We start from the raw sequence: 26,811 nt of genomic DNA, 5'->3' as shown, positions 1-26,811 counted from the left end.
TGTATCTGATGTGGGCTGCTCCTTGTTTGTTTTGCTGATCGGCACCTTTTTTTTTAGGAACCTTGTGGCCACTTGAAGCCTGCTTATGATGACCCACTAAGGAGGAAGCCAGAGCAGTGGGCCCAGTGCCATGCACAGAAGACTCCCCTGGTGTCCTCTGCCCTTCCCACGGCTACTCAGTCTCCAACACCGCCTTCCCCTCTATTCAGCGTAGACTTTAGCACAGAAGTAAGGCACTGGAGCATCAGGGTGGGAGGTGGCACTTCTATCAATTCCTCTAACCCCAGCTCTGTGAAGTCTTAATCTGTGTGAAGTCTTAAGTGAGAGCCAGCGTGGTGTGGAGTACCGGGTTTGATTCCCCACTCCTCCACCTGAGTGGCAGAGGCTTATCTGATGAACCAGATGTGTTTCTGCACTCCTACATTCCTGCTGGGTGACCTTGGGTTAGGCACAGTTCTCCCAGAACTCTCTCAGCCCCACCTACCTCACAAGGTGTCTGTTGTGGGGAGAGGAAGGGAAGGCAGCTTGTAAGCCACCTTGAGTCTCTTTACAGGAGAGAAAGGTGGGGTATAAATCCATACTCTTCTTCTTCTTCCCACACACATACACACACTGAAATGCATTGTTAGCACAACTGCATTTTATCACATTCATCCCTTGTAACCCTTGCATCTCCCCTCCCTTTGTGGACTCCCTCCATTTGGTGAACTCCTTGGAACAGATTTCTTGCTTGCTGTGAAATGCCACATAATATATAAACAGTCAGAAAGGAACCCAGCCGTTGGTGAGATTGGGTTGCCTCGCATTATAATAAGGAATAGATCTCTTCTTTGTCTTCTGTTCCCCGCAGTTCTGTGAAAGTTCAAATGACTTAAGCAACACCAAGTACGAAGACAACCACCTCTCCCACTACTCGCCGTGGTCCTGTGGCACAATCAGCTCTTGCATAAGTGCCATCGAATCGGAGCCCAAAGATGTCATTGCCAACTCCAATGCGGTACTCATGGTATGGCAGCTTTGCTCCCGATCCTGTTGTGTTTGATAGCCAGCTGGCGATGCAGTATGAAGAGCTTTCTTGGATCCACTTTATTTCAACCTGGCCCACGGCCTTCAGCAGGGGCTGTGCTTTGCCTGTAGAAAGGTCCCTGTTCAGTCTTTGGCACCAAGGAAGTCTGGGGCTCTGGTGCTGAGGAAGGCAGATGGAAAACTGTCTCAGCTGATCTTTTGCCTTGAAGTCAGTTGCGACTTGACAGCACCGTGTACTTTATTACAAGGATTTTTAAGAGCTGATTTTTCTGTTACGAAGTCCATGTGGCCAGTCAACATATGGGCTGCTTCCACAGAGATATTCTTCTCTCCCCTTTGCTTCAAATCTGCATTGCAGTTTTTGATAGCATTCACATTTATGTATTTATTTATTTATTTTCCACCCATCACCCAAGTCCCTGGGTGGGATGACATCATCCTTTAATAGTCCAGGTTTTTCCTCATCCTCAGCATGCTGTCTTCAGAAAGAACAAGAGTCAAGCTGTTTTACCATGCTGTCTGGATCGGAAGGTCCTACCAGCATTGGTGCCATTTTCTTTCCGTCAGCTCTTGCTGTGTGGACATAGCAATGTTCTGGGAGTTCCCCACGTAGCGGGAGGGTACTTGAGCCTCTACCCCTCCCCCAGTGTTTTTCTAGGCTTAAACACTTTAGGCAACTGTTGTTTACTCAACTGGGAAAATTTAGCCCAGAGCCTTTTCACATTGAACAACTGCACCTTCTCCTTGTGTGCCACCGCCCTGATCTGAATTGGTCCTGCATGTGCTATAAAAATGAGTTCCCAGAAGAAGAGCTCCCAGGGCCATCTGACTGAAGGTCCTCACAGTGGCCATGAGGGCTTTGTAACGTACAAATCCACTCTGCGCTGGTGCAGGTGAAATTATTTGAATGTTCTGGTACAAGATAAGAAATGATAAATATTGTTATAATTTACACTTCAGTTCGAAAGGTTCCAAAATGTAGCATCCAGATTGGAATTGAATGCTGCAGTAAGTCTTTTCCTTTTTCTGTCTGGCATGCGCAGGATCTGGACAGCAGTGACATGAAGAGACGAGTGCATCTCTTTGAAACCCAACGAAGGCCCAAGGAAGAAGACCCCATAATTCCGTTTAGTGATGGGCCTATCATCTCCAAATGGGGCGCAATCTCTCGGTCATCCCGCACGGGTTACCACACAACAGACCCCATTCAGGCCACTGCTTCCCAAGGAAGTACTACTAAGCCAATCAGCATGTCAGGTACAAGCCATGGTTTAGAGACTTGGACAGGTATAGAGGGGGTTGCCAGCATGACTGGAAATACAACAGCAGAGGCAAGGGGTGGGAATTTTCTCTTCCAATAACTGTTTGTTCTTTTATCTCTCACAGATTATATCCCTTATGTCAGCACTGTTGACTCAAGATGGAGCTCCTATAGTTCAGATTCTACTTCATCTGCACCCTTTACAGAACGGTAAGCAAAGGGGATCACAGCTATCAGGCACGCTTTAGAGATACGGGACTGATTTTTGTGGGCTGTCTATCTCGGGGGCAGGACCTAGAGGCCACATATCCCACTCTGACCCTGTGCCCATTCATAGTACAGAAATGAGGAATACCAGACTGTGTGTAGATACTGCAGCTGGCACAGAGTCCACAGTTCCTCAGCCAATTTTTGCACGTTGAATGGGGTGTTTTAGTACATGCATTCTCCCATAGCAAAGGCAGGCTAATGCTAAAATCAGAAGGGCTGTTCAAAGCACAGGAACATTACAGTGCAATTATAAGTCAGCCTTTGATTCAGAAACTGGGCACAAGCACATTTATAACTAGCTCACATGAATAAAACTTAGTGTTAGTATACTGTTTTCTGTTGTTCAAAGCATTTCCTACACATTTTCTTGTAATCCTTACAACATCCCTGTAAAATAGGTCAGACTTGCATCTGGGAGTCGGAGACTTACCTAAGGTCAGCAAATTGGTCTGTGGCAAAGGTGGAATTCAAATTTAAAACTTTAGGATGTGGAACACATCCAGTTAGCCACTACACTTAATAAATTATATATCTGTGTCGTCTGATTAAGGAGAGTGTTCATATTGATGTTCTTCTCTGCCAGCTATGAAATTATCAAGCAGGAGTGCCCTATTTAATTTTGAGTGGAGTGGGGAGGAAGAGCAGGGACACAGAGTCTCAGTGCTGGTTTATATGTCATGCAAATTGTAACACTTTACCCCTTCCTCTTCCAAGGGACCGGTTCATAGTTACTGATATATCTGCTCCAAGAAGGCATTCCAGCACTGGAGATCTTCTGAGCATCGAACTACAGCAGGTAGCTTGTTCCTGCAACTTCATACTCAGCATTGTCATCTTGGATTTTTGTTAGGCAGTTTGGAATTTCAGGGAGAAGACACAAAATATTTGGCTCTCATGCACAGCCTTTTGCTGTACACTGCATGCATACCAAAGTCACTAATCTGGACTCTAATCTTGAGAACTGTGTTTGATTTCCCCACTCCTCCACATGAGCAACAGACTCTTATCTGGTGAACTGGATTTGTGTCCCTGCTCCTACTCATGAAGCCTGCTGTGTGACCTTGGGCTAGTCACAGTTCTCTTAAAACTCTCCCAACCGCGCCTACCTCACAAAGTGTCTGTTGTGGGGAGAGGAAGGGAATGAGTTTGTAAACCGCTTTGAGACTTCTTACGGTTTAGAAAAAGTGGGGTATAAATCCAAATTCTTCTTCTCTGAAGAGCTGCAACTTGTCTGACTTTCCAGCACAGTTTCCTACTCTTTGCTGTTCCCTGTAGGCCAAAAGCAACTCACTGCTACTTCAGAGAGAGGCAAATGCTCTGGCCATGCAGCAGAAATGGAGCTCTTTAGATGAAGGCAGCCACCTCACCTTGAACCTTTTAAGCAAAGAGATTGATCTGAGGAATGGAGAGGTAAAGATGCGGAGCGTTGGTGGGCTGTTGATTTCTTATGGGAGTTTGTGACGGTTTGCGACCTGCTGCGTTGCCACAGTTGGACACTTGAAGCTGCCTTCTCCTGAGTCTGACAATTGGTCTTTCAGCGTTCTCCAGGGTCTTGGGCAGAGCTGTTCCACACCACCTACCACCTGATCCTTTTAATTGGAGATGGTGAAGATTGAACCTGGGATCTTCTGCATACCAAGCAGATCAAGTCCTAGTTCAGCACTGGCATCACGTTGGCTCATCTGTCTCCACACTGGGTTCCTGTCCTGAGTGGCACCTGTGTGTGATCTCTACCTGTTTTTTAAAAAGAGCCAGTTAAGTTCCTAAGAGCAGTGGACGCTAATCTGGAGATTCCCCACTTCTCCACATTAGCGGTCCACTCTTATCTAGTGAATTGGATTTGTTTTCCCCCACCTACTCGTGAAGCCTGCTCTCTCAGAACTCTCTCAGCCCCACCCACCTCACAAGGGGTCTGTTGTGGCGAGAGGAAGGGAAAGGAGATAAACGCTGAGAGATAAACCAGGAGATTAATGCTGGGCATGAATTCAAGCTCTTCTTCTTCGTGTTGTATGTTCTTTCCCCACCATCCTATCCCCAGACTGACTACACAGAAGACAATGCAGGCAGAAAGCCAGATCGAGATATCGAGTTAGAACTTTCAGCCCTGGATGCTGATGAACCAGATGGGCAAGTGGAACAAATGGAAGTATGGAATCCTTTCGCTTTGCTTTACATCACGTGGGGTAGTTTCCTTCTGTCTTGTCTAAGCCTGCACAGGTGTCAAACTCGCAGCCCTCCAGATGTTATGGACTACAGTTCCCATCATCCCCTGCCAGCATCATGGTAACTGTAGTCCATAACATCTGGAGGGCCACTAGTTTGACATCTATGGATGGAATTCAGGGCAGGTGGCCATGCTGTTAAAATATGGAATCAAAATGACAGCCTGATCCCAGCTGCCAAAGCAGGTGTTTTGGGGTTTTTTTTATGCTTTCAGAAAGCTGCTCACACCTTGACTGTCCAAGCAGAGGAGATCCTGTTTTTTCTCAGAACAGCCACAGAGAATGCCACTGTCTCATCTCTATAATAATGATATTTTGCATTTCTCTAGTGCTCTGTGTTCAAAATGCTTCATATAAATCATCATCATAATCCTTACAAACAGCCTTGTAAGATAGGCTGGTATTTTATCCCCATATTGTGGTGGGTGGAGGCTAAATGAGAGTGGGTTGCATAAGGCCATCAAGTGAGTTGAAGACCAGAGTGAGGTTTGCACCAATGACCTTCCAGATAACAGCTCACCCTCTTGCCTATGATGTGAATACCATCTGTCTGTTGTTTGCTTCTGGTCCCTATCAGATCTGCAGAGCATGTCTGGCTAATTCCCCAAGCACTGTCCTCCCCCCTCTCCACTGCACCCTTCTCTGTACTTTTCAGTACTACCAGAATTTTATTTCAAGAGGCAGGAAACCTTAATCTGATGCTCTCATGGGTAAAGGGTGCGGGCTGACAAGGACAAACTTTTTATGTTCTATCTTCTTGGCTTTTTATGTTCTATCTTCTCACTTCAGGAGATTTTGAGCCTACAGCTTGGAATCAGCGATCAAGATGATCATCTGTTCAATGGGTCAGCTCTGGAGAATGGCCACTCATTGGAGCAGTCCCAGAAGGAGCCCAGGCAGCAGAAGAGGCCCAGCTTAGGTGAAGACCTTACTATTCTGTGAGTGTTAGACAAAACCAACAGTGTCTGATCTCTTTAAAGCTCTCTCTCTCCCTCTGTCTCTTCCTCCCCTGAGCTCTGAAAGTATCTTTACTGCATGCTGGGCTTCTTAGGCCACTCCTGTGGGGTGTCTCAGCCTGTTCTGGGCCAGGCTGAGAGCCCAAAGGAAAATAGAACTGAGCATCGACAGTAGTTTTAGAGCTGAGGATTATATCACAATATTGACTCAAGAGCCCCATACAGGCCCCATTTTAATTGGGGAGGAGCAGGGCCTGTATGAAAACTGACAGATCTGAACAACTGCCAATCATTTTTCCCTCGGACTTGTAAAGGTTCAGCGTTGGCTGGATTGCCTTCCCCTCCCAAGTGAAAAGCTCTGTGTTATTTTGGAGGTGATGCTCTTTTTTGCAAATGGATGATGGTCCAATGAAAGATGACAGGTTCGTAGAAACTAGGAAAGGTCCAGCATGCCACTGAGCCCAACTCTTAACAAGAACTGGGTACCCTCTAGCTGAAGCATCCCAGAGAAATACTTGTTTAAACTTGCTTTAAGCTCAGCTGCCCTTGATCATCAGGCTACCCAAACACCAAGTTGCCTGAGCTGAGAGCGCCACTCAAGTCTACACTTGCTTAGCTAGCTTCTGCTTCCAGCTTACTGAACTATTATTTCATCCTCGAAGGAGAACGGGGTATGGGTGTGTGTTAATCACAACAAGGAAACTTTTGTTTATTTATTGTGTGGGTTGAAATAAAGAGTGGCAATCAATTTAACAAGGGAGATTCACAAAACGCTATTAATATTTCAATTTAACAAGGGAGTTTCACAAAATGCTACTAATATAAAACAACCACCTTCTTGCCTATGTGATTTACCTCTCTCCAGAGAGCCAGGCCAACTCAAACGGATTTTCTTTTAAGTTGTGCTTGTTTGATCATGCATGAGATATAAGCGTTCAGACACACTGTAGTGAAATACCTCTTTGGGATTTGGGCTTGGGACACCCACCCACCCTCCAATATTTAGTTTTAAAAGTTTTTCTCTCTTCTAGCAAAAGGCAGGCAGGAGAGGGAAAGTCAGTTGCTCCAAGCATCGCCCATGTGCCAGCCATCAAAGTTTTGGAAACCCTGATGGCCATCATGGCCAGGAACAGTGAAATGGCCAGCTCACACCTTTGCTAGAGTCTGTAAGTGGCATCCCCGCTGGCCCAGGGACACTTACGCTGGTGCTGGGGAGTCACGCAGCCACATGATGCCCAGGTGCCAACACTGCCGCATGCTTGTGCTCTTCCAGCACAAGTTGGAGACTCGTAGACTTAGGCCAACAGAAAGGGTAGCACAATCTATAGAGGCCTTTCAGAGTGATCAGGACAACTTATCTGTGTTCTTGCTCCCAGCATCTCTGCACTCTTCTTTGAAGGCAGCGGGGCTACGCTATGCCCAACTACTGCCCATCTACCTCTCTTCAGGAATGGGCTGCCTGTCCAGTAACTATGTAAGCAGGGAAAAATGGGTACTAGATAGAGCCTTAGAATGGCAATGCAGAAGGGAAAATGGGAGCATTGGTAGGTAAGTGACCAATTGATGGCAGCATACCAAAGGAGGAGCAAAAGAGAAGCCCCACCAAGGGTCAGGTGATCTAGAAGAACTACACACCACCAGGTGGAGACTCAGAGTGGTTCCTGGATGCCTCAGAGGACTGCCTGGAGCATCATGGGGCAGCACATACACAAATGTAATCTGCTTTTTATCTCCTTTCTCTTCATCCCACTTCCCAACCAGGGAGAAGCAAAAAACAATCCTGCCAGTGACTTCCTGCTTCAGTCAGCCAATGTCCTCCTGCACAGGCTCCCTGCCCATTACAACGTCTACTGGTGTGGGCAGCCTCGTTCTCAAAACGGCTCATGTCATGGTGGAAGGGAAAAATGACTTTTTAAGGCCAGTTGCAAATGGCAAGTTGGTGAACAGCTGAGAGATGTTCTGCTTTCGAGCTTCTGACCGTGCTTTGGAAGCATCTACTCTTGCTTTTATATATATATATATAATATTATATTATATAATGTATATTTTTTTTAAGAAAATACTATTGGGGTCATCTGTTTCCTGTGGACTCTTTGATACACCAAGGCCCTCTCAAAATAGTGTTCTGGAAGAGGAAAAAGAAATCACCAATTCTGCTAGGATCAGGTGTTCTCTTCCTATGAGTGGTAGAATTTGGACTTTGTTTGACTTGAGCTTAAAGCAGCTTTTTAATGAGTTCGTAGAAGTCCAGGGCACCGACTGAGCCATTCTTATTTTAAAATGGCTTCCTGAGGGAAATTGAGTCACGTATTTAAGCCAGCAGGATCCTCAGGCAATGCATCTTGAGGAAGTTTGAACTAACTTATTTTGCCTCATTCGTGTTTCACAGGAGAGGAATTTTGCAGCTGCTTGTTTCTCCAGCTGTGGAACCTTTGCATGGAACAGTGTGTGAGAAAGGGAGAGGGTGGGGTTCTTCTTACCATAAGACTTTTAATTCAGGGTTGACACAGTTCTTTGTTTTTTGTGTTTCCCCCCACTTTGCACTCCTACATTATATGCAGCGGTGCCTCACTTTGTATCGTCATTTTCCTCCCAAACCCCTCCCCCCTCCCTTTCTGCTTGGGGACTTGATATTTCCATATATCAATCACCTTGCCTGTGTACAAATTATAGAATGCAAAACCAAGTGCCTGAGTCTTTCCGCTTACGTGCTTGGTCTTTGACTGCTCCAAGTTGTAAGCTGAATTGCTACGTTCCGTTTTGATAACACAGTGTGCTCGTTCTGTGGGTGCTGGGCTGAGGCGGAGGTCCCTTAGCACAGTCTCCAGGTGACTTGGCATCCAGAGCTTCATGGATTCCCTGCGAAAACCCTGTATATGTTTGTGTTTGCACTGACTTGACAACACAGTATTGCTGTTGCTATACTTGATTAGCAGTTATTTAGAGGCGCCTGATGTTGTATTACTGAGAATCTTTGGTTGTTGGGTTCCTTACTGATTATTCAGACAAGGCCCTGAACTTATTAATAATATAGCTTTAGCTGAGCTCATACGGAAAAAATGAATACATGTGTCCTCTGAAGTTGTGACTGGGAAAGGAGAAAAAAAAACACCATTTGATAGAAACTATCGACTAAAATAATATATCATCATCCTCAATGTTAGCATTTGAGCCATTTTTTTTCTCGTTTAACAAATGCAGCCGCTCTGGAGTTAAGAGGGGCAAGAGGACTCCGGCAAAAATAATAACCTCTCCTAGTTTGCCCTCTGCAATTTCTTTCACAAATTATCTTTTACGAGTTTTACAGTTCTCTCTCTTTTTTTTCTAAATGTTTGTTAATTAACTTCTGTGAAGTTGTTTACTCTGAAAAATGTACTGGAATATTTTAGCCAAGCAGAACTTCTGCCAGGTGTACTGTACACGAGGGCTATTCCTGCTAGCAAATGGCTTTAAAGGAAAAAAAATAGACTATCATGTTACTAGCGAAACGGAGTTGTTGATATTCTGATTGCAGCTCTGGATGTGGGATGGAGCTTTTTGATAACCATCATGTACTTCTTCTGGGGCTGGGGTGGGTGGGTTGGGACTGGCATTTCCCTGAGGGTTGCAGATATAACTTGGATCGATTTTTTGAAAAAACTCTCATGACTCACAGGGTCGTGCAAAAATTATGTTGTATATAACGGAATACAAGCTGAACATTCAAGGACTGTTGTTTTTTTTAAAAAAAATCTATACATCTGTATTCCAGTAATGTTGTGGAGGCTCTTGACTACTTATTTAATACAAAAGCTATCTGTAAGTGACAACCAAATGCCACCTCTTAAATCCTTTTAATTTCTCTAGAATCTTCTCCACCCCACCTCACTACCACAGTGACGCAAACAAGGCGACTAGAAATTGCTCAGACTTTTCTCTTGAAGTATCACTTCACCTTAACCTTGTGACTGTTAAGAGATTTTGATGTGGAATGTCACACGTTCATTTGCCACAGCTGTGCTCTCAATCTAGCTGGGCCATTCTGTATATATGAATTTATATAGCTTATTTGAAATGCTTCCAGAACAATTTAATTCAGACTCTATGTACCTTCAAATATACACACACGCACACATATATACATACATACATATTTGTGTATATATATGTATATGTATATATATATGCAAACTGCTATCTCTCTTAAATGGATATTTGAACCGTGAGATTTTCCATGTTGAAGGCTGATGTAATTTTTAAAATGCTATTTTGTTACAAAAAATAGATAAATGTTTAAAAGTTTGAGAGATCCTGCTATTTTGCCCTCAGGGAAATTGTCCTCTGTGAACCAGAATGCCACCTCACATCTTTCGCGCAATCTGAGGGTCGATATTTCAGTACCTGAATAGTTCTTGCGTATTTTAACTTCTTAAGTTTTCAATATGTGTAAATTGTTTTAAGACCACGGTTGCGCTCTGTGGGATGAAGGGATGTGAGGCAGTTGTTTACAAATCTTTGTCTGCTTCTCCAACGAGATTACTTTGACAGAAAACCCCATTCCTGCTATTTACCAGCATGTGTAAGAATGAGCTCACTTTTCATTTATTTGTCTAGTGATGGCAGCAGAAGACCCCCCCATGATAGCAGCGTAGCAAGAACCGGGGGTGGAAAGAGTCTGTTCTGGGATGTTCTTGAACTTTTGCTACTGAGGATCGTGGGCATAAGACCCTGGTGGCCATTCTTTAAACCACGTGCCATTCTTCTCTTTGAGCCTTAGCAACCAAGCTTTGTGGTCTAGCCATGAAACTGTGTTCTTAGGATCCAGTCAACGGAGCAGTTCTGAGAGCATGTGACAAACTCCATGTCTGGTGTCTGTACTAACCAGTATGCCTGTGTTTGGGGCCAAAAGCAGTTTTATTTTGTTCTGTTTTCTTGAGGCAGGAAACTGGACAGATGTTTGGCCTGGAACTGGAGAGGTACTTAGGCCTACCCAGAAACTAGGTCAGCTGAGAAAATGGGCCCTTGGTAGCAGAAAAGGGGGAATCAACAGGAAGCAGGTGGCATTTTTGGAGAAAGTTGTAGAGAGAATTAGAAATTTCAGAGACCAAAAAAAAAAGTGTCGGCAGGAAATGTACATTGCAATGTGGATTTCTTCTCCTTCCATGTGACTAGGGATTTATGTAGCTAGGTTTCTAGTGTGAAACTGGAGGGAGTGGTGCTAGTGCATCTGATACCTCTTTGTGTACAAGAATAGCCAAGTGCCAGTTTTAAGCTGATGCCCATCATGGCATTTAAGTGGCAGCTGACCTGCATCAACAAGGAAGGAGTGGCAGTGGATCAAGGGTGCACATCAAAGCCAGGAAGAAAAAGTTCAGCTCTGTGGAATCTCTGTGCAATCCTTGTGCACAGCTAAACATCTTTTGCACTGAGATTGGCTTATTGCAGAACTTCTGTGCCAGCCCCGGCGGAGGCTACACAGCAACAGTGTCTAGCAGATTGTCTCTCCTGTTCGTCGGGTGTCCCACACAAGAAAGCCAGTAGCACGCCATGTATTGTGCTAAATCCCAAGTCATGTATCACTGCTGGAAGTGTTGGAAAAAGATGGGCACTCAGCTGTTGTGTGTGGTGAATCATAGAATGTCCTTCTCCCATGCAAGAGCCAGCCTGACCTGATAACGATCAGAACGGGAGTGCAGATAGAATGCTTTTAGGTCTTTTTTTAGGAACCCAGGCCAGTTGCTAGAAATGTCACACTTGTGTTCTAAACACAGAAAGAACACATTCTTGGGTATTCAGGATGGTATTGCTGAATAGACTCCATAGTGCAGGACAGAAAAAGGGGAGATGCTAGCAACACTGGGACCCTGTATTGTGAGTGGATCCCTCTCCCCAAATGTATTATGCTGGCATACTTTGCGAAAGTTTTTTTTTTTTTAATCTGAGAGCATGCTTCCCTCGTAACAAAAATAGCAAGGGGCGTCCACTGCGCTGCAGTATATGTTTATTTCTTAGCTCCATGTATTTAGGAGGTTCTTTGATCTTTTGTAACTTTCCATGCCACCGGAGAATGTGATATAAGAGACAGACGTGGCATGACCCAATGTTTGAGTTGGGGGGTGGGGGCAGCTAATTTTCCCCAGCTGGGATAACCAGCTAATTCCTTGACATTTGGTGGAGGGCAGAGTTTACAGTACACAGCTTTGCTGGCAAAGTGGTACATTTAAGGAATCCTTGAACTGTAAGATAAGGGGATGACTAAAGCAGGGAGAGGCAAAGTTGCTGGACATCCCATCCCTACAAGGTGCAAAAGCAAAAATTGTTCACACAGCGTGCTTTTTTGTGAAGCTTTTAAATGGACACTTTATATATTTGTCACAGTTTGAAATAAAATTAATTCTGGCTGCATTTATTTGAGCCAGAAACCGGGGCAAAGTACATTTGCACAGATCCCACTTGTTTATCCAGGGGAGTCCTCCATTAGTTAGTCCAAGACATGGGAATGCATGCATTTTCCTTAGCTGGGCAGACGAAACCATTATACTGTAGTTGTGATACAACACATGTGGCTTTTATTTGTATTGCCCCCACTCCCACTGTACAGCCACTCCAAAGTAGCGTGGTTAGCTTGCAGTATCTGCTGTCTGCATTCTATACCATATCCTGCATATTCTTTTCCCTGGAAGTTAAAAGGAAAAGAAAAAAAACTTTTTTCTTGTTGCATTGATTAACATTTATAAACTTGCTTAACCTAGGAAGTTTGGGAAAAGAGGCCTGTTTGTCAATTGTACAACCGGTTGTGAAGCTCAAGTGTGAATATTTTTACGTCTGTATTAGACATTTTCTTTCAAATCTATTGTTCGATTGCAATGTAAATGAAATATAAGATGGTGTACACCCATCATGTATAATAAAGCAGACACCATCGCTACGATGGATTTAATGCTCATTTTTAATGGTGCATTCTCAGCTTCTATTTAAAAATATAATTTAAAAAATTCTGTAAAATGAAATGGGGGATATATTTGGGTGGTTGGGGGTGTGAATTCTATTCCATTTAGTTCCGTTTTCAATTTCTTAAATTGTATTGTTTTCCCTTTTGTGTTTATAGGAATAGGATTTTCATGGGAAAGCTAGACCATATGGTCTGTATGGGGGGGAGGGGATAGTTGAGAGTTGGGGTGGGGCTGGGGCTTTGTGATTAGCCTGAATAATAGCGTGAATACTGTGTGTGTTTGCTGTAGCACTGAAGTGGAGAGAGAATTAGCTTTTGGGCTGGTCACAGACTTCAGCGAATTGTGTTGGGTTTTTTTTCAGTGTTTGAAAGAGAATTAATAGAAAAAGTTTGCAGTACTTGACATGTATTTGCATGCCGTAAAATAAAAATTTTGTCCACCTGAAGTTGTTTTGCCTTTCTTCTTTCTATATGGTGTGTGGAGATCTCTTTTGTCTAGCAGTGTGGTAGTGGAGCATAAGTGTGTCCTTTCATAGCCTGTTGTTCTCCAAGCTTCAGGATGATTAACCAAAACAGAAAGGAGGAAAAAAACTTCAGCCCAGAAAACTTTTAAATAAGAAGGTTGACCAAAAGCTTACTGCAAGTAGTAGCAGTGGCATAGTGGTTAGGAGCAGGTGTACTCTAATCTGGAGGAACTTGGTTTGATTCCCCGCTCTGCCTCTTGAGTTGTGGAGGCTTAGCTGGGGAATTCAGATTAGCCTGTGCACTCCAACACACACCAGCTGGCTGACCTGTAGAGCATTGGTGGCGAACCTATGGCACGGGTGCCAGAAGTGGCACTCTGAGCCCTCTCTGAGGGCACGCGTGCACAGAGTTTGTCATGTGATAATAGTGTAATTATTTCAGGGAGATTATTAGCATTAAACCTAAGACCTAGTTTTGGGGAAGTAGCGTAGGTAACCCTGTTAAGCGTTGTTAAACCCTACTGATTTTCACGAAAGCATGATCCTTTACCTGGGAGTAAGCTCGGTTGCTGGCAATGGGGTTTGCTTCTGAGTAAACCCTCTTAGGGTCGTGATTCACCCATTCGAAGTGTTGCAGTTTCTTCAAAGCAAAGCCACTGACTACCACCAAGTTTACTCCCGAGTAATGCGTGCCTTGGAGCCAACAGTTTTTTCTATACTAAAACCTCAGTATTCAGGTTAAATTGCCATGTCGGCACTTTGCGATAAATAAGTGGGTTTTGGGTTGCAGTTTGGGCACTCGGTCTCAAAAAGGTTCGCCATCGTCTCAGCTCTACAGCTGTCTGAGAGGAGGGCAAACTAGTCTTGTTCTCCACTACTTCAGAGGGCTGCAGACCACTGGGTTGAACTGACTGAAGGGGAGATATGGGATGAGAATGGTCAGAGCTGTTCACAGGAGAACCAGTTACACGAGAGTAAGGGCTCTTCTTGGACAGCAATCTTGCCCTAACTTTGGATGAACTGCATGAAACAGGAAGTTGGACGATGAGCCCCCTACAGCTCTAGGACTCTGTCATTCTGTGGTCTTCCGGTGCCTAGTGGAAGGTCATTGGTCCTTTGGGTAGCATTGCTGATCAAAATACATGCCCATCAGCTGCTGTTTGCCACACTGAAGAAGCAGCTTGGATTCACGAAAGCTAATGCTGGGGCAGATGCCCTGTCTTTACAGCACCACCAAACTCCTGTTTATTTTGCCACTCTGATGAAACACCCAAGCAAGCAGATGGCAGCTTGTAGAAGGCACAGACTGAGACAGTGCTGCATGGGAGAAGAGCTGCTTCCTACTCAGCACTTTCATTTGTAGCCCCCCCACCCCACCACCCCATGGCCAGAGGTCTGACGCCTATCCTTTCCAAAGGTCTCAGTGCTGCTGAAGTCACTTCAGCCGTTCTGGTGCCAACTGCTAAAGAGGAGCCATCCCTCTGGAAAATGGCTCCACCCCCACCCCGCTATGTGAATCTTTTAGAACAACAAGAGGTGGGATGCAGAAAAGGGTGAATTCCTCTCCTGGCTGACCTGCTGTTCCTCATGGGCATCCACACCTTCCTCAGTGGTATAAATAAATCTCAGAACTCTCTCAGCCTCACCTATCTCACAAGGTTTCTGTTGGGGAGAGAGGAAGGGAAGGAGTTCGTCAATCACTGTGAGAAAGGGGGGGGAGTATAAATCCAAACTCTTCTTCTTCACTCAGCGACTGAAAACAAGCAAGAAAATATGTTTAAACAGCATGTTCATTTAAAAAGAAAATCTGTGAAACGGAGTTCTTCCTGAAAGATTACTGCTTGAGTTATGCATGAGCTCATTCCTTGACAGGTTGCAGTTGTTTCCACCTCCTATGGTAGCCCTTTCTATGAATGCCTTCACCATCTTCAGCAACTATATTGTAACTACACCCACCATCCCTGAGCAGAATTCCAGCAGAGCCTGCAAGGTCAAAAGGTTGGGGACCCCTTGATAGACTATGCTCTGAGGGGAAAAAACCAGCCAATATTCTTATGTTTAAAATGTCCTTTGGATTTTGCAGCTGTTCACCCTCCCCTCTCTCTTCAGGCAAAGGAAGCTGGAGCTGATGATATCCTTGATATACCCAAATGTGAACTTTCAGAGGTATGATGCCTATTCCCATATGCTGCATCAGTGGTTTGTGGAAAGATTGGGTTGGAAAGCCAAGCTATTCGTGGAGTTGCCAATTTGCAGCTGGAGCCTGGAGTTCTGGAATTACAACTGATTTTCAGATTAGAGAGATCAGTTCCCCTACAGGAAATGGCAGTTTTGGATGAAAGATATTAATACAGCTCTTTCTTGTCTGTAAATCCAGTCTTCCCCACGCATTTCCTCCAAATCTCCAGCAGTTTCTCCAACTAGAGTTGGCAGGTAGCTGTTAAGGGCTAAAGGGTCAGCTGGTTTTGTTTCCATGATATGGTTTGGGATCAATATGGAAATCTTTGGAGGAAACGTCCAGTAGATTGAAAATTATCTTACTGTCACCCGATTGTAGACTGAAGATTAATGTTGTTCAACAATAAAGCAGGAACTGGGACAGTAGAAGGCAAGGCAGAGGGGTTAAAGTTTAATGTTAAAGCATGTATTGTTATGTAACGTTAAAGCATGATGTATTGTCGAAGACTGGAACTTACTTCCGAGTAAACATGCATTTCTCTGGCTCGCGAATACAGGTAGTATTTAAAGAACACACTATTCACGCGCATGCGCCGCATGAACGTATCTACCGGCGGACTACAGTCGGATTTACCGGCGCTTTCCGAGTGACGATTTCCTTGTGCGTCTGTCAGTGCTTTGGGCATGCGCAGTTGCGCCAGCAGTCGTTCAGTCTTCGTGGAGATGTCGGTGCGGGTGAAACGGGAGCGGAGTTCCCGTGAACTGTCCCCACGGAAGTCGCTTTCGAGCCGAATTAAACAAGAGCCGGGTGTAGAGAGCGGGGCGTCTCGAGGCTTGGTGGGTCGGGACCTGCGCGTGAAGCGAGAGCCTGAAGACGAGGAGCTCCGAATTAAGCAAGAATCTGAAGATGAGGACGAGGATGAGGAACCCACCGGTGGGTGAATGGGGTAGTAGTCGAACCACCAACTTGTCAAGAATGTAGCTGTTTATGACATTTCTTCTCTTGTGGAGCTGCCTGTGCCACTAGTTTAGAATGGGCTTTACAAAAAGATGAGATACATTTCCTGTCTGTTAAAACAGTTCGAAACCCACTTTTCTCTCAGGCAAAAATGAGATTTGAAGCAGAGGAGGATGGTTCTTATGTGTCTCCTAAAGGTGCAGGTTCCTTTTCAGAATCTGGCTTGGGCAATTTATTAAGGTTTTTTGTGCTATGGAGTTGTTCCATGGGCAAATCATATTCCCAGGGACTCATATGTGTACAATAGGAGCAATAGTCTATCTGCCTTGCACAGTTATTGTGTGGCTAAATAATAAAGACTGTAAAGCCTTTCATTCATTAAAATGTTAAGTGACAGTGTTGTACGTGTAATTAGCAGTAATTGAATCCGGGTAATGGAACATCAACTAATTTGCTGTCTATGATGGCACTGAATCAAAATTGTTGTTCCACTCATGACAGAGTGTATGGAACTCCTACCCTGGCCATGCCCCTGGCCCGCCCCTGCTATGCCAAGAGCAGCAGGGGCTCTGGGATCCTGCCATGGTGTCCAGCACTGCGTTCCACAGTGCTGGGGAAGGGGGCAGCAGTGCTCGCACACCAGCAGGATCACTCCTCCACCAGGATAAGTGCCCCAGGGAGGGTGAATCTTCTGGTGCTGCAGTGCGCTCCTCCCAAGAGTAGATTCCACCCCCCACCTTTTGGATGGGGCTCTTTGGCTGAGAAATATAGTAGATAATGTTGCTACTGTTGTCCTTTACGCTGCTGTATATTTTGGATTTCATTTGTTGGATTTTTCTTTGCTGCCCTTTTTTGTACATCATTTCAGCACTTCTGATAGAACTGCACCTATGAAAATGTATTGCGTTTTCTTCTTGTCTATTTCAGTGAAATATGGTCGATTTGACCCAGAGGATCGGCGAAGCAGGCATTGCCCATATTTGGACACCATAAACAAGTCAGTATAGAAGGAAAATAAAATGTGTTATGGTGGGGAGCATTACATTAATGTATACAGTGACTGAAAATTTAAACTGTTAGCAGCAGAAATTAGTAGGTGACTAAAGTCTGCCAAGTCATTTTTCTTTTACTTTGCATGCTTGGATTTAGTTCTGGTAATGCATTCATGGATTTAGATGTTGTCATGGTGTTTTGTCCAAATAAGTGTACAAGTGGCACTACTAGACAAGTGCACCACTCCTTTAGTCATATCATTCTTAACATGCTGATGTGAAAGTATAGGTGAGCTACACGTGCAGCCTCCTGAAATATCATGTTCATATTAAGATTGACCTTGTTGAAAATGATGACTTCATTCCACAGATGTTGCTGAGTGCTGTTAGGTTGAGTTGTTTGATTAATTAATTAATATTCTTCTGTTCTAGGAGTGTTCTGGACTTTGATTTTGAGAAGCTGTGCTCAATCTCACTCTCACATATTAACGTTTACGCCTGTTTGGTGTGTGGAAAATATTTCCAGGGTGAGTCAAAGAGAGTGTACTGGGGAATACTGCCTCAGAATTACTAAAACTCTTTAGTAATAATTGGCTTTATGCAAAACAAAAGACAGGCCTCCACAACATTGGCTTAATATGTGGTGTGTAGGTCTTTTTTCACATCAAACTTATGAAACTGTTTCTAGAGGGATTGCTATCATGTAATCTTCAACAGTTCTCATTGCCCACTGTAGTTTTTCAGCTATCTGTTTTCTTGCACTATCTTTAATGACTCTCTCTTCACCTTTCTTGGAGTCCTTTTTCCTCCCATAACACACACGCCCCCATCTTAAAGTGAGATGCCTTCAAAGCTTCCACCACCCTGTCTTATGCAAGCCTTAATTGAGTTTTCAGTTAGTTCAGCTGCCAACTTTAAGATGCACTCCTGTTCATGGTGGTTTCCCTGTCTTCCTTCTCTGTAGGCCGAGGCTTGAAGTCCCATGCTTACATTCACAGTGTACAGTTCAGCCATCATGTCTTCCTCAACCTTCACACCTTGAAGTTCTATTGCCTGCCAGACAACTATGAAATCATCGACTCATCCCTTGAGGATATCACTGTATGTGACCTTCTCAATTGAATGTGTGTGCATGTGCATTCAGTCAACACAAGGTTGCTATCCCTATTGGCTATTTGTCAGAAACAATTTCTGTTGTGTCACAGGAGGCTGCTTGTGCCTGCTTCCCTTGCAGAGCATATCTGTGGATTGGATTGCTGCAGTTAAATGTGTTTGCAGGTTTTATGTCCTGAATTATAAACTCATGGTATACATCTAATTCTTTGTTTTTTTTAAATTTAAAATGTTAAAAATTCAAACTTTATCTCCTACATTTCTCAGCCAATGCAGACTCCTTAACTTGGCTTGTGGATCGCTGGATCAGGTTTTGCTCATGTTTGAAAATACCTTCAGAATAATAATTTAGGGAAGATGCTTCCTGGCTATTTGATTTTTGTCACTTTGAAAATCTCAGTTCAGAGACACATACATATTTGTCATTTGGAAAGCAACATATTGTTCCTTCCCTCCCCAGTCTTGAGCCAAGGGTTTTATAATTAAGGAGGGTTTTGAATGACCCTTCAGTAGATACAAAGAATTTAACTTCAAGTTGATGTACTCTCTCCCTCCTATTTACAGTATGTTTTGAAGCCCACCTTCACTAAACAGCAAATAGCCAACCTGGACAAGCAGGCCAAACTTTCTCGGGCCTATGATGGCACTACGTATCTGCCTGGCATTGTGGGACTGAACAACATCAAAGCTAATGATTATGCCAATGCGATACTCCAGGTAATGTTTTTGGAATGTTTTGAAATAAATATGCAATAGGTTATGACTATTCCACAGTCACCTTCATGGTTGGTTCAGCTATACGTCAAGCATTATCCAAAGGCTGCTTGTGGAACCACTTGTGGTTAGAGCCATCCCAAGTCTCTGGTTTGTGGCAAGACACCTTTTCTCCACTTTCCCGAGTTGCGGAAAACAAACTAGGTAAACAAACTAGCAGCTTTCATTTTCTGCAAATTAGAGTCAGATATATAGGTAGCACTCTATACCTGCACTGCTGTTTAGGTGGTCCATGCTGTTGTTGTGCCAAGTTAAGGGTGAGTGGGCTATATGCTGAAACGGGAATACCTTGTTGCTGACTTCTAATATGTATGCCTAGGCACTCTCTAATGTTCCACCCCTGCGGAATTATTTCCTGGAGGAGGAGAACTATAAGAACATCCAGCGCCCTCCCGGAGACATCATGTTTCTGCTTGTCCAAAGATTTGGGGAGCTCATGAGGAAGCTATGGAATCCCCGGAACTTCAAAGCTCATGTTTCTCCCCATGAAATGCTGCAGGCTGTAGTTCTCTGCAGCAAGAAGAACTTCCAGATCACCAAGCAAGGTAAGGCAGGAGAGGAGCCTAGCTCAAAGCAGCAGCCTCTTTTTTGCTGCTACAGACTAACACCATCGAAATAATATGTTCATTATCAGAGCAATTACTACAAAAATGCTGGTAGTGCTGAGTACAACACTTGCAACCTTTGTGAGGGCTTAAACTCTGATCCCCTACCTGCTGAAGGGATGTTTTATATTCAGCCCTAGAGGCTGGACATCTAATGTCATCACTGTGTCAGACTACAGTCCCAAGCCATCCTTCTTTCACGCTGCCCATCTTTTCTCTGTTTGCCAGGTGATGGAGTTGACTTCCTTTCCTGGTTCTTGAATGCCTTGCACTCTGCTCTTGGTGGGACAAAGAAAAAGAAAAAAAGTAAGTCCGACATTTTTGCTTTATTAAGTCGCATTGCTGCTCCTGGTGCTCTCAAGTGCTAACTGTGGGTGTTCTTGACTTGGGTTTGCATGGCCATTTTCTGTCATGGTCATTTGTGCAGTCCGATTATACAGCTGAGTCACTCTCTGAAGTATGTTTCATAAGTGAGTCTGGGTAGAAGCACATATGCATTGTCTCCTTTTTCTGGGGAAGATCAGCAGATATACCTGTGCCAGTTTTGTTAGGAAATGAGAGGGAGACAGCAACGGCTGCTTTTGGGAAGAGGTATTGAGGCCATGCATCTCACTCCCCCTCACCATTGTAGTATGCCTGTCTGTGGAGAGCAATCCAAGGGCCCTGTCAGGAGGCCTGTATTTAGGGGGTTTGCTTATGCTGCACTGTGTTTCGCTGGAGGGAGGTTGGTAGGGGTTAATTCTGGTTCTAACTGTCTTTTCTTGCTACTGAAGAATGTGTGGTGAGGCCAGGTGGCGCCAAGGTCAGTGAATGCTCTCCTTAACTGTTATCTATATGCATTTTCTTTTAGGCGCTCTTTCCCAGGCTGGGAGGGGAAGTGTCTGTGCTGTTAAATGTGCTGTTTGAGCGGGAAAGCCTCAGTCTTGGCTTTGCCAAGGAAGACCCTTGGATCAATAAAGCTGCTGTTCTACAACAAGAGTTTTGTGGATTTATTGGGGTTCTGACAGGCCCACTCTCTTACTCCTTAATCCCAGAGCTACTTACTTTCAGTCCTAAGAAGAATTACTTCTTTCTAAGTACCATTGACTTAAGTGGGTTTAGAAGGGTGCAGCTCTGCTTGGGATGGCTCTGTTAGATTTTCAGCCAGCTCTTGCTGCTTGGAGAGAGCAATGCAAAACTGAATGACTTGGTGGGACAGCAAAGGTGATGCCTGACTGCAGAAAGAAGTGGTTCAAGAAGAAGTGGGAAGTGACTGGCAGGGTTAGTTATGTTCTGTGAGAGCAGGAAATATCTTGGTACTGTGGCTTAGATTTCTAGGTGAGGAGGAGTAGGCATATACTCCTGGGCAGCCTAGGAAAGCATAAAAGCAGTGTAAGAATAGCTTCATCTGTAACATTCGACTCAGAACAGTGGCAGTTGAACCTAGACAATTCCTACAGTGTATTGTCGAAGGCTTTCACGGCCAGATTCAACTGGTTCTGGAGGGTTTTCCGGGCTGTGTGGCTGTGGTCTGGTGGATTTTGTTCCTAACGTTTTGCCTGCATCTGTGGCTGGCATCTTCATCTTCTCTGTGATACGCCTCTGAAGATGCCAGCCACAGATGCAGGCAAAACATTAGGAGCAAAATCCACCAGACCATGGCCACACGGCCCGGAAAGCCCTCCAGAACCAATTCCTACAGTATTGCTTAGGGAATCCACTAGTCATTCTGGGCAAAGGCAGGGAGAAATAAGGCTCAGTGAATGAATCGTAACTTTCCCTCCCCACTGTTGGTTTTTGCAGCTATCGTAACAGATGTGTTCCAGGGCTCCATGCGGATATTCACCAAGAAATTGCCACACCCAGATCTGGCAAGTGTTCTGCAAGTGGGCTTGTTCTTGTTCACAGAATTGGGGGGTGGGGGGTACATAAGAGGAGTCATGAAGGTAGGAGGAAGTTTTAATTAGGGTGAGTCATGCACAAAGCTAAAGAATCCTTCCTCTGACTGTAGAATTTAATTTTGCAATGGCTGGGATTCATCCCAAATAGCTCATGAGCGACACTGAAGAAACTGAAAAGTTCCTCGCAGGATCCCGCTAAGTAGCTCGTGTAGCTTGATGTAGCTGTACTGTATAGGGTGTACATACATGCATGAAACTGTTTCTCGGTGAAGGATATGTGAGTATTTTCTCCTCGTGCCTGACTCCTGCTACAATGGAATGATAAGCTGCCACATACTGAAGAATTTGGTCCCCTAGTTCTAAGAATGATCCATTGATTGGCTGAGCCCTGCCTTTGTAGGTGAAGTGCAATTTGGAAACTAGTAGCTTATGAAGAGCTCTCACCTGAATAGCCCCATGCCAGCCTGATCTGGTCAGATCTGAGAAGCAGCATCGACCCAGGTTAGCATATGGGTGGGCAACCTTCAAGGAATACCGGTGTTATGATGTATAGGTTGCCAATGGCAAACTACCTCTGAACTTCTCTTGCCTTGAAAACCGTACAGCAATGCCATAAGTCAGCTGTGACTTGACGGCACAAAAAATTATGAAGAAGCCATGGCTGTTCATTAGACTCCCCTCCGGAGGATCAACCAACTCGGTTAATTATGGTCACTTTGTCTCCCCTTCTCAGCCAGCAGAAGAGAAGGAACAGCTGCTCCAAAATGATGAGTACCAGGAAAAAATGGTGGAATCCACCTTCATGTACCTGACCCTGGACCTCCCCACAGCCCCCCTGTACAAGGATGAGAAGGAGCAGCTTATTATTCCCCAGGTGCCACTTTTCAACATCCTGGCCAAGTTCAATGGAATTATGGAGAAGGTAAGTCCTTCCTCATTTGCTTTTCCAAGAAGAGCTGTGGAGGGTAGAAATGTTCCTCAGTCCCATCAGATGCCTGTCCTGCATTTTCAAAAGATTTCTGAATTTAAAACTTTTTCTTAAAACCGAAGTTGTGGTTGCCATGATTTTGCAGCTGGTCGTCTTGCAGTAATTGAAAGCTGATGGTAGGGACTTGTCAAAAGTCTACAGAGTATGTCCAGTGCTCTTGAGTAGATGTTGGCCTTTTTAACCTAACAGGACAATGCCAAGCCAGTGCCAGAGGCTGCCATGTAAGAAGCCCTTATTTGCTCTTCTGTTCTAGCACAGCAGTGCTTTTTGCTTCCTAAGGCTGCTTTGTGGCCTTCCACAAGATGTGTACCCAGAGCCATTAAAATTAGAGGAAAGAGTTGGAGGCTAAATTAACCAGACTTTTCAGTATTACTGATGGTTTGCTTCATGTACCTTCTACCGACTAAACAAAAAGAAGAGAAGAAGACGACTTTGGATTTATATCCCCCCTTTCTCTCTGATAGGAGACTCAAAGGGGCTTACAATCTCCTTGCCCTTCCCCCCTCACAGCAAACACCCTGTGAGGTGGGTGGGGCTGAGAGAGCTCAGAAGAACTGTGACTAGCCTAAAGTCACCCAGCTGGCATGTGTGGGAGTGCCCAGGCTAATCTGAATTCCCCAGATATGCCTCCACAACTCAAGTGGCAGAGCTGGGAATCAAACCCGGTTCCTCCAGATCAGAGTGCACCTGGTCTTAGCCACCACGCCACTGCTGCTCCAGTGTTAATTTCCTTATGTTCTATTATGTAAAATGACATCTGGTCCCACAATAATGTTGCAAAATGAATGAGCTTAGTGGTCTTGGTATGCTGCTCTTGCGATATTTCTTGTTTGTACTTCTTTTGACAAACCAGGGATCTTAAATGTGTTACTTTGGCACCTATGTTAGCTCATCCCTATCTATCTGAGTGAGTGCTGAGGTCAGTTGTGCTAGGCAAGAGGTCTGCATTTCCAAATGCATGATGACCTTGCTTAGGTTCTCCTTGACAATATATCTGCAAAAATTGCTTTCCTCAGGAATACAAAACCTACAAGGAGAATTTCCTGAAGCGCTTCCAGCTCACCAAACTGCCTCCGTACCTCATCTTCTGCATCAAGAGGTTCACCAAGAACAATTTCTTTGTGGAGAAGAACCCGACCATCGTCAACTTCCCCATCACGTAGGTAGTCTTCCATTGTCATGTCATATGCCTCTGTCTCCTTGGCTCTGTTGGGCTGGACTCTTTCTGAAATCTGTAGCTGTTGGTGACTCCTGTCCAGTTGGCTTCTCTCACTCCCTGTTGCTGAGACTTCTGAAAGAATCCCAGAGAAACTGCCCTTCCTTTCCCCCTCCAACTTTTTTTTGGGCTGACTCAAGCATGTGGTCATTAGGATCGGTATTCAGAGTGTTTGAAATTGGTTTGTCTTCTGCCCATGGGGATTCTGAAGGTGGTGCTAGCAGCACCTCGCTGCTATTGCTGCCTCCTGCAAAAGCATGGCGGAAAGAGGGCTGTCATGATGTATAAATCCTGTGCATATAGGACAGACCACTCACCAGAAGGGAGGCTTACCAAAGTTGCAGATTTATGGCATTCTGTGTGTGGGAAGGGAAGTTTCAGGTATTCCCGTGTCTTATAGTGAAGCACAGCCCTGATGGTTGCTTCTTTTTTCTGCTGTAGGAACGTGGATCTCCGGGAATACCTCTCTGAGGAGGTACAAGCTGTGCATAAGAACACAACCTATGACCTCATTGCAAATATAGTGCATGATGGGAAGCCGGCTGAAGGGGCGTACAGGATCCATGTGCTGCACCATGTGAGTTGGCTCAGGCTTGCTCTTGTTTCTTCCTGCCGTCAGAAGTGATGTTCCAAGCAGTCCTAATTCCTCTTTTCCCAGAGGGATTGCAGTGTTCCTGCCAGTGCAAGCACATTATGTGCCTGAGCACTCTGCCCTGGAAGCTGTTCACGTCCCTTTTGTTTCCTAGACCCATTCTGTGGCCTTTGACTACTTTTTAAAGGCCCTTTTTAGGCCTTTCCTCACCTTGGTGATGTAGTGCTGCTGGGTCAGAATCCAAATTGCAGCCTAGGTGGAGTGACCACTTGTGCCCTATTGTCTTCTTTTCACACACACAACCTTGTCGGCCCAGATCTTAACCTCATCCCTTGTGTTATGGCCTTGGCAGGGCACAGGCAAGTGGTATGAGTTGCAAGACTTGCAGGTGACGGACATCCTTCCCCAGATGATCACACTCTCTGAGGCGTACATTCAGGTGAGTGCTTGGACCAGTCTGCAGGCAGAGGTGGCTCTTCTGCACGAATCACTGACTGAAATCAGCTGCAGACCTCATGTGTGGAGAGCCAGGGAGACTTGGCTTTGGGTTTCAGAGGCAGACTGGGATACCAGGGTAGCTGGTAACTCAGTATTTTTCTCTGTATGCTTCCCACCACATTTCCTACACAATTCAAATTCTGCTCAGCCTTTGAAAGCATTGCTGTTAGGACAAGGTAGGGATGGCCTACCTATGGTGCTCCAGATGTGCGTGGACTATAGTTCCCATCAGCCCGTTGGCCATGCTGGCAGGGGCTGATGGAAATTGTAGTCCATGAACATCTGGAGCACCATAGATTGGCCTCCCCTGGGATGTGTACAAATTAAGCCAATAGTCTGAACCCAATCTTCATGTCATACCTTTTGATTGGAAGATTTGGTAGAGGTTTGCATATAGCCAAAAAGTGTTGCTGAAAGTTCAGAATACATCACCAGACTAGAATGAGATTTGGTTTATTCTTTAGATCTGGAAGAGAAGAGACACAGAAGAGGAGACTAACCAGCAAGGAGCTTGAAACCACAAATAGGAGCCACTGAAGGATGAAGAGAGCAGAATGCTGGGCTCACCAGTTTCATCTGCTGAGGTGAAGAGTCCAAACTTGGATTGTTCAGTTGAGCCATTTCTTGTGCCAACAAATGAGCAGTGTGGACTTGTTTCTTTTAGAATCACCTACTTGTGGCGGTGACTTTTCTGCTGCCCACCTCTTGGCTCCTTGCTCCCTCTGTAGTGTTGTGGGCACAGGGTGAGAGAGAACAGGTCACAGCCAGTGTTTAGACGTGGCTTACTCCTCACATTTCACCATCCCCATCCTGTTGGCCTGCCTGAGGAAAGCATCAGTTCAGGCACCATCCTGGATCCTGAGTGACTAGCAAGGACCTTTCCTGTGGCCTGTGCTGATTATTCTTGTGCCTGCCTGTGCATTAAATATATGTGATTTTTTTACACATCGTCTGTCTTTAAACAATTGATTTTCTTGAAATTGTGCAGGACTGCAATAGACTAGAGTGTTTAATTGTGTACAGTTTACAAGTGTGCAAAGCTACAAGTTCTGTCATGAGCCCTCAGGAGTGGTATTGCCAACCGTAACTACTTAAAATCATAAGACTAGCCAATTTTTACTTGTGAACATTTTCACTTGCTATAGCAGATGTGGACACCCAGGTAATGATAGCTGTGAAGGCAGCTCTTCCTTTTTCTGAAAAAGTTCTGGATGGAAGGAGGTCTATGCAGGCATTTCATGGTGTAACTAGTGGACAATGGTAAATGTAGTCCCCTGCGCAAGCATTACTGACCCATGTGATGACATCACATCTCACTGTTTATGAGGTGGTTTGTCATTGCCTCCCCCAGTCATCTACATATTATTCCTAGCAAGCTGGGTACTCATTTTACTGATCTGAAAGGATGGAAGGCTGAGTCAACCTTGAGCTGTCTACCTTACCCTTACTTCAGTCCAGACTGAACTCAGATTGTGAGCAGAGCTTTTGATTGCAATATGGCAGTTTATGCACCAGGTCATTACTAACCCATGGGCTGATGTCATATCACGATGTTTACTAGGCAGGTTTTGTTTACAGGGTGGTTTGCCCCTGCCTTTCCCAATTGTCCGCACTAGCGGATACTCAGTCTTTTTGTGCTGATGTTCAAGCATAGCCTAGTTTTCTGACAAAAGAGCTAACAGGCCATCTAATTCAGTTCTCCACACCATGCAGGAAATCAAAGCTGGGATATTCCTAACAGAGGACTACTTTGAAATACTAGGCTCACTGAATTTCATCTTTGTTTGCTAAGCCATTCTTTTTTATATGAGGATTCCTTCAAGGATCCCCCCCCCTTTTTTTTTTTTTTGGAGTGGTAGCCAAGCAAGTTACTTTAAATGAAAAGCT

The 26,811-nt window shown here is 44.8% G+C and overlaps 2 protein-coding genes across 3 annotated transcripts in view; both read left to right on the top strand.

Moving 5' to 3' along the window:
• Positions 1-9,295, top strand: part of RC3H2 (ring finger and CCCH-type domains 2) — a 36,595-nt gene extending 27,300 nt beyond the window's left edge. Inside the window, exons 13-21 of one of the 2 annotated variants that reach the window (XM_048512530.1) lie at positions 58-228; positions 851-1,006; positions 2,070-2,283; positions 2,413-2,497; positions 3,272-3,353; positions 3,833-3,967; positions 4,596-4,703; positions 5,569-5,717; positions 7,497-9,295. In XM_048512530.1, the coding sequence (XP_048368487.1) occupies positions 58-228; positions 851-1,006; positions 2,070-2,283; positions 2,413-2,497; positions 3,272-3,353; positions 3,833-3,967; positions 4,596-4,703; positions 5,569-5,717; positions 7,497-7,686 (1,290 nt within the window). In that variant the 3' untranslated portion in view covers positions 7,687-9,295. The remainder of the gene's footprint in view (positions 1-57; positions 229-850; positions 1,007-2,069; positions 2,284-2,412; positions 2,498-3,271; positions 3,354-3,832; positions 3,968-4,595; positions 4,704-5,568; positions 5,718-7,496) is intronic. The other variant, XM_048512532.1, reaches the window with a different exon arrangement.
• Positions 9,296-15,998: 6,703 nt separating this feature from the next.
• Positions 15,999-25,867, top strand: USP39 (ubiquitin specific peptidase 39). Its single transcript, XM_048512799.1, has 13 exons — positions 15,999-16,242; positions 17,194-17,263; positions 17,691-17,785; positions 18,223-18,359; positions 18,936-19,088; positions 19,465-19,690; positions 19,979-20,056; positions 21,533-21,600; positions 22,364-22,552; positions 23,635-23,777; positions 24,276-24,411; positions 24,779-24,865; positions 25,389-25,867. The coding sequence occupies exons 1-13, from the start codon at positions 16,032-16,034 to the stop codon at positions 25,437-25,439; spliced, it is 1,644 nt and encodes a 547-aa protein (XP_048368756.1). The 5' UTR covers positions 15,999-16,031; the 3' UTR covers positions 25,440-25,867.
• Positions 25,868-26,811: the final 944 nt, after the last annotated feature.

This window comes from Sphaerodactylus townsendi, linkage group LG12 (assembly GCF_021028975.2).
Source record: "Sphaerodactylus townsendi isolate TG3544 linkage group LG12, MPM_Stown_v2.3, whole genome shotgun sequence".
NCBI classification, from domain to species: domain Eukaryota; kingdom Metazoa; phylum Chordata; class Lepidosauria; order Squamata; family Sphaerodactylidae; genus Sphaerodactylus; species Sphaerodactylus townsendi.
The sequence above is the reverse complement of the archived record's forward strand: the minus strand, read 5'-3'. Positions and strand labels throughout refer to the sequence as shown.

What these genes read in the sequence shown, in the direction of transcription:
- USP39 (XM_048512799.1), top strand. Translation starts at nt 16,032, where the DNA reads ATGTCGGTGCGGGTGAAACGGGAGCGGAGTTCCCGTGAACTGTCCCCA. An exon ending in CATCCCTTGAGGATATCACT is followed by an intron (nt 18,360 to 18,935) that starts GTATGTGACCTT and finishes TCCTATTTACAG; the next exon opens with TATGTTTTGAAGCCCACCTT. An exon ending in GACAAAGAAAAAGAAAAAAA is followed by an intron (nt 20,057 to 21,532) that starts GTAAGTCCGACA and finishes TGGTTTTTGCAG; the next exon opens with CTATCGTAACAGATGTGTTC.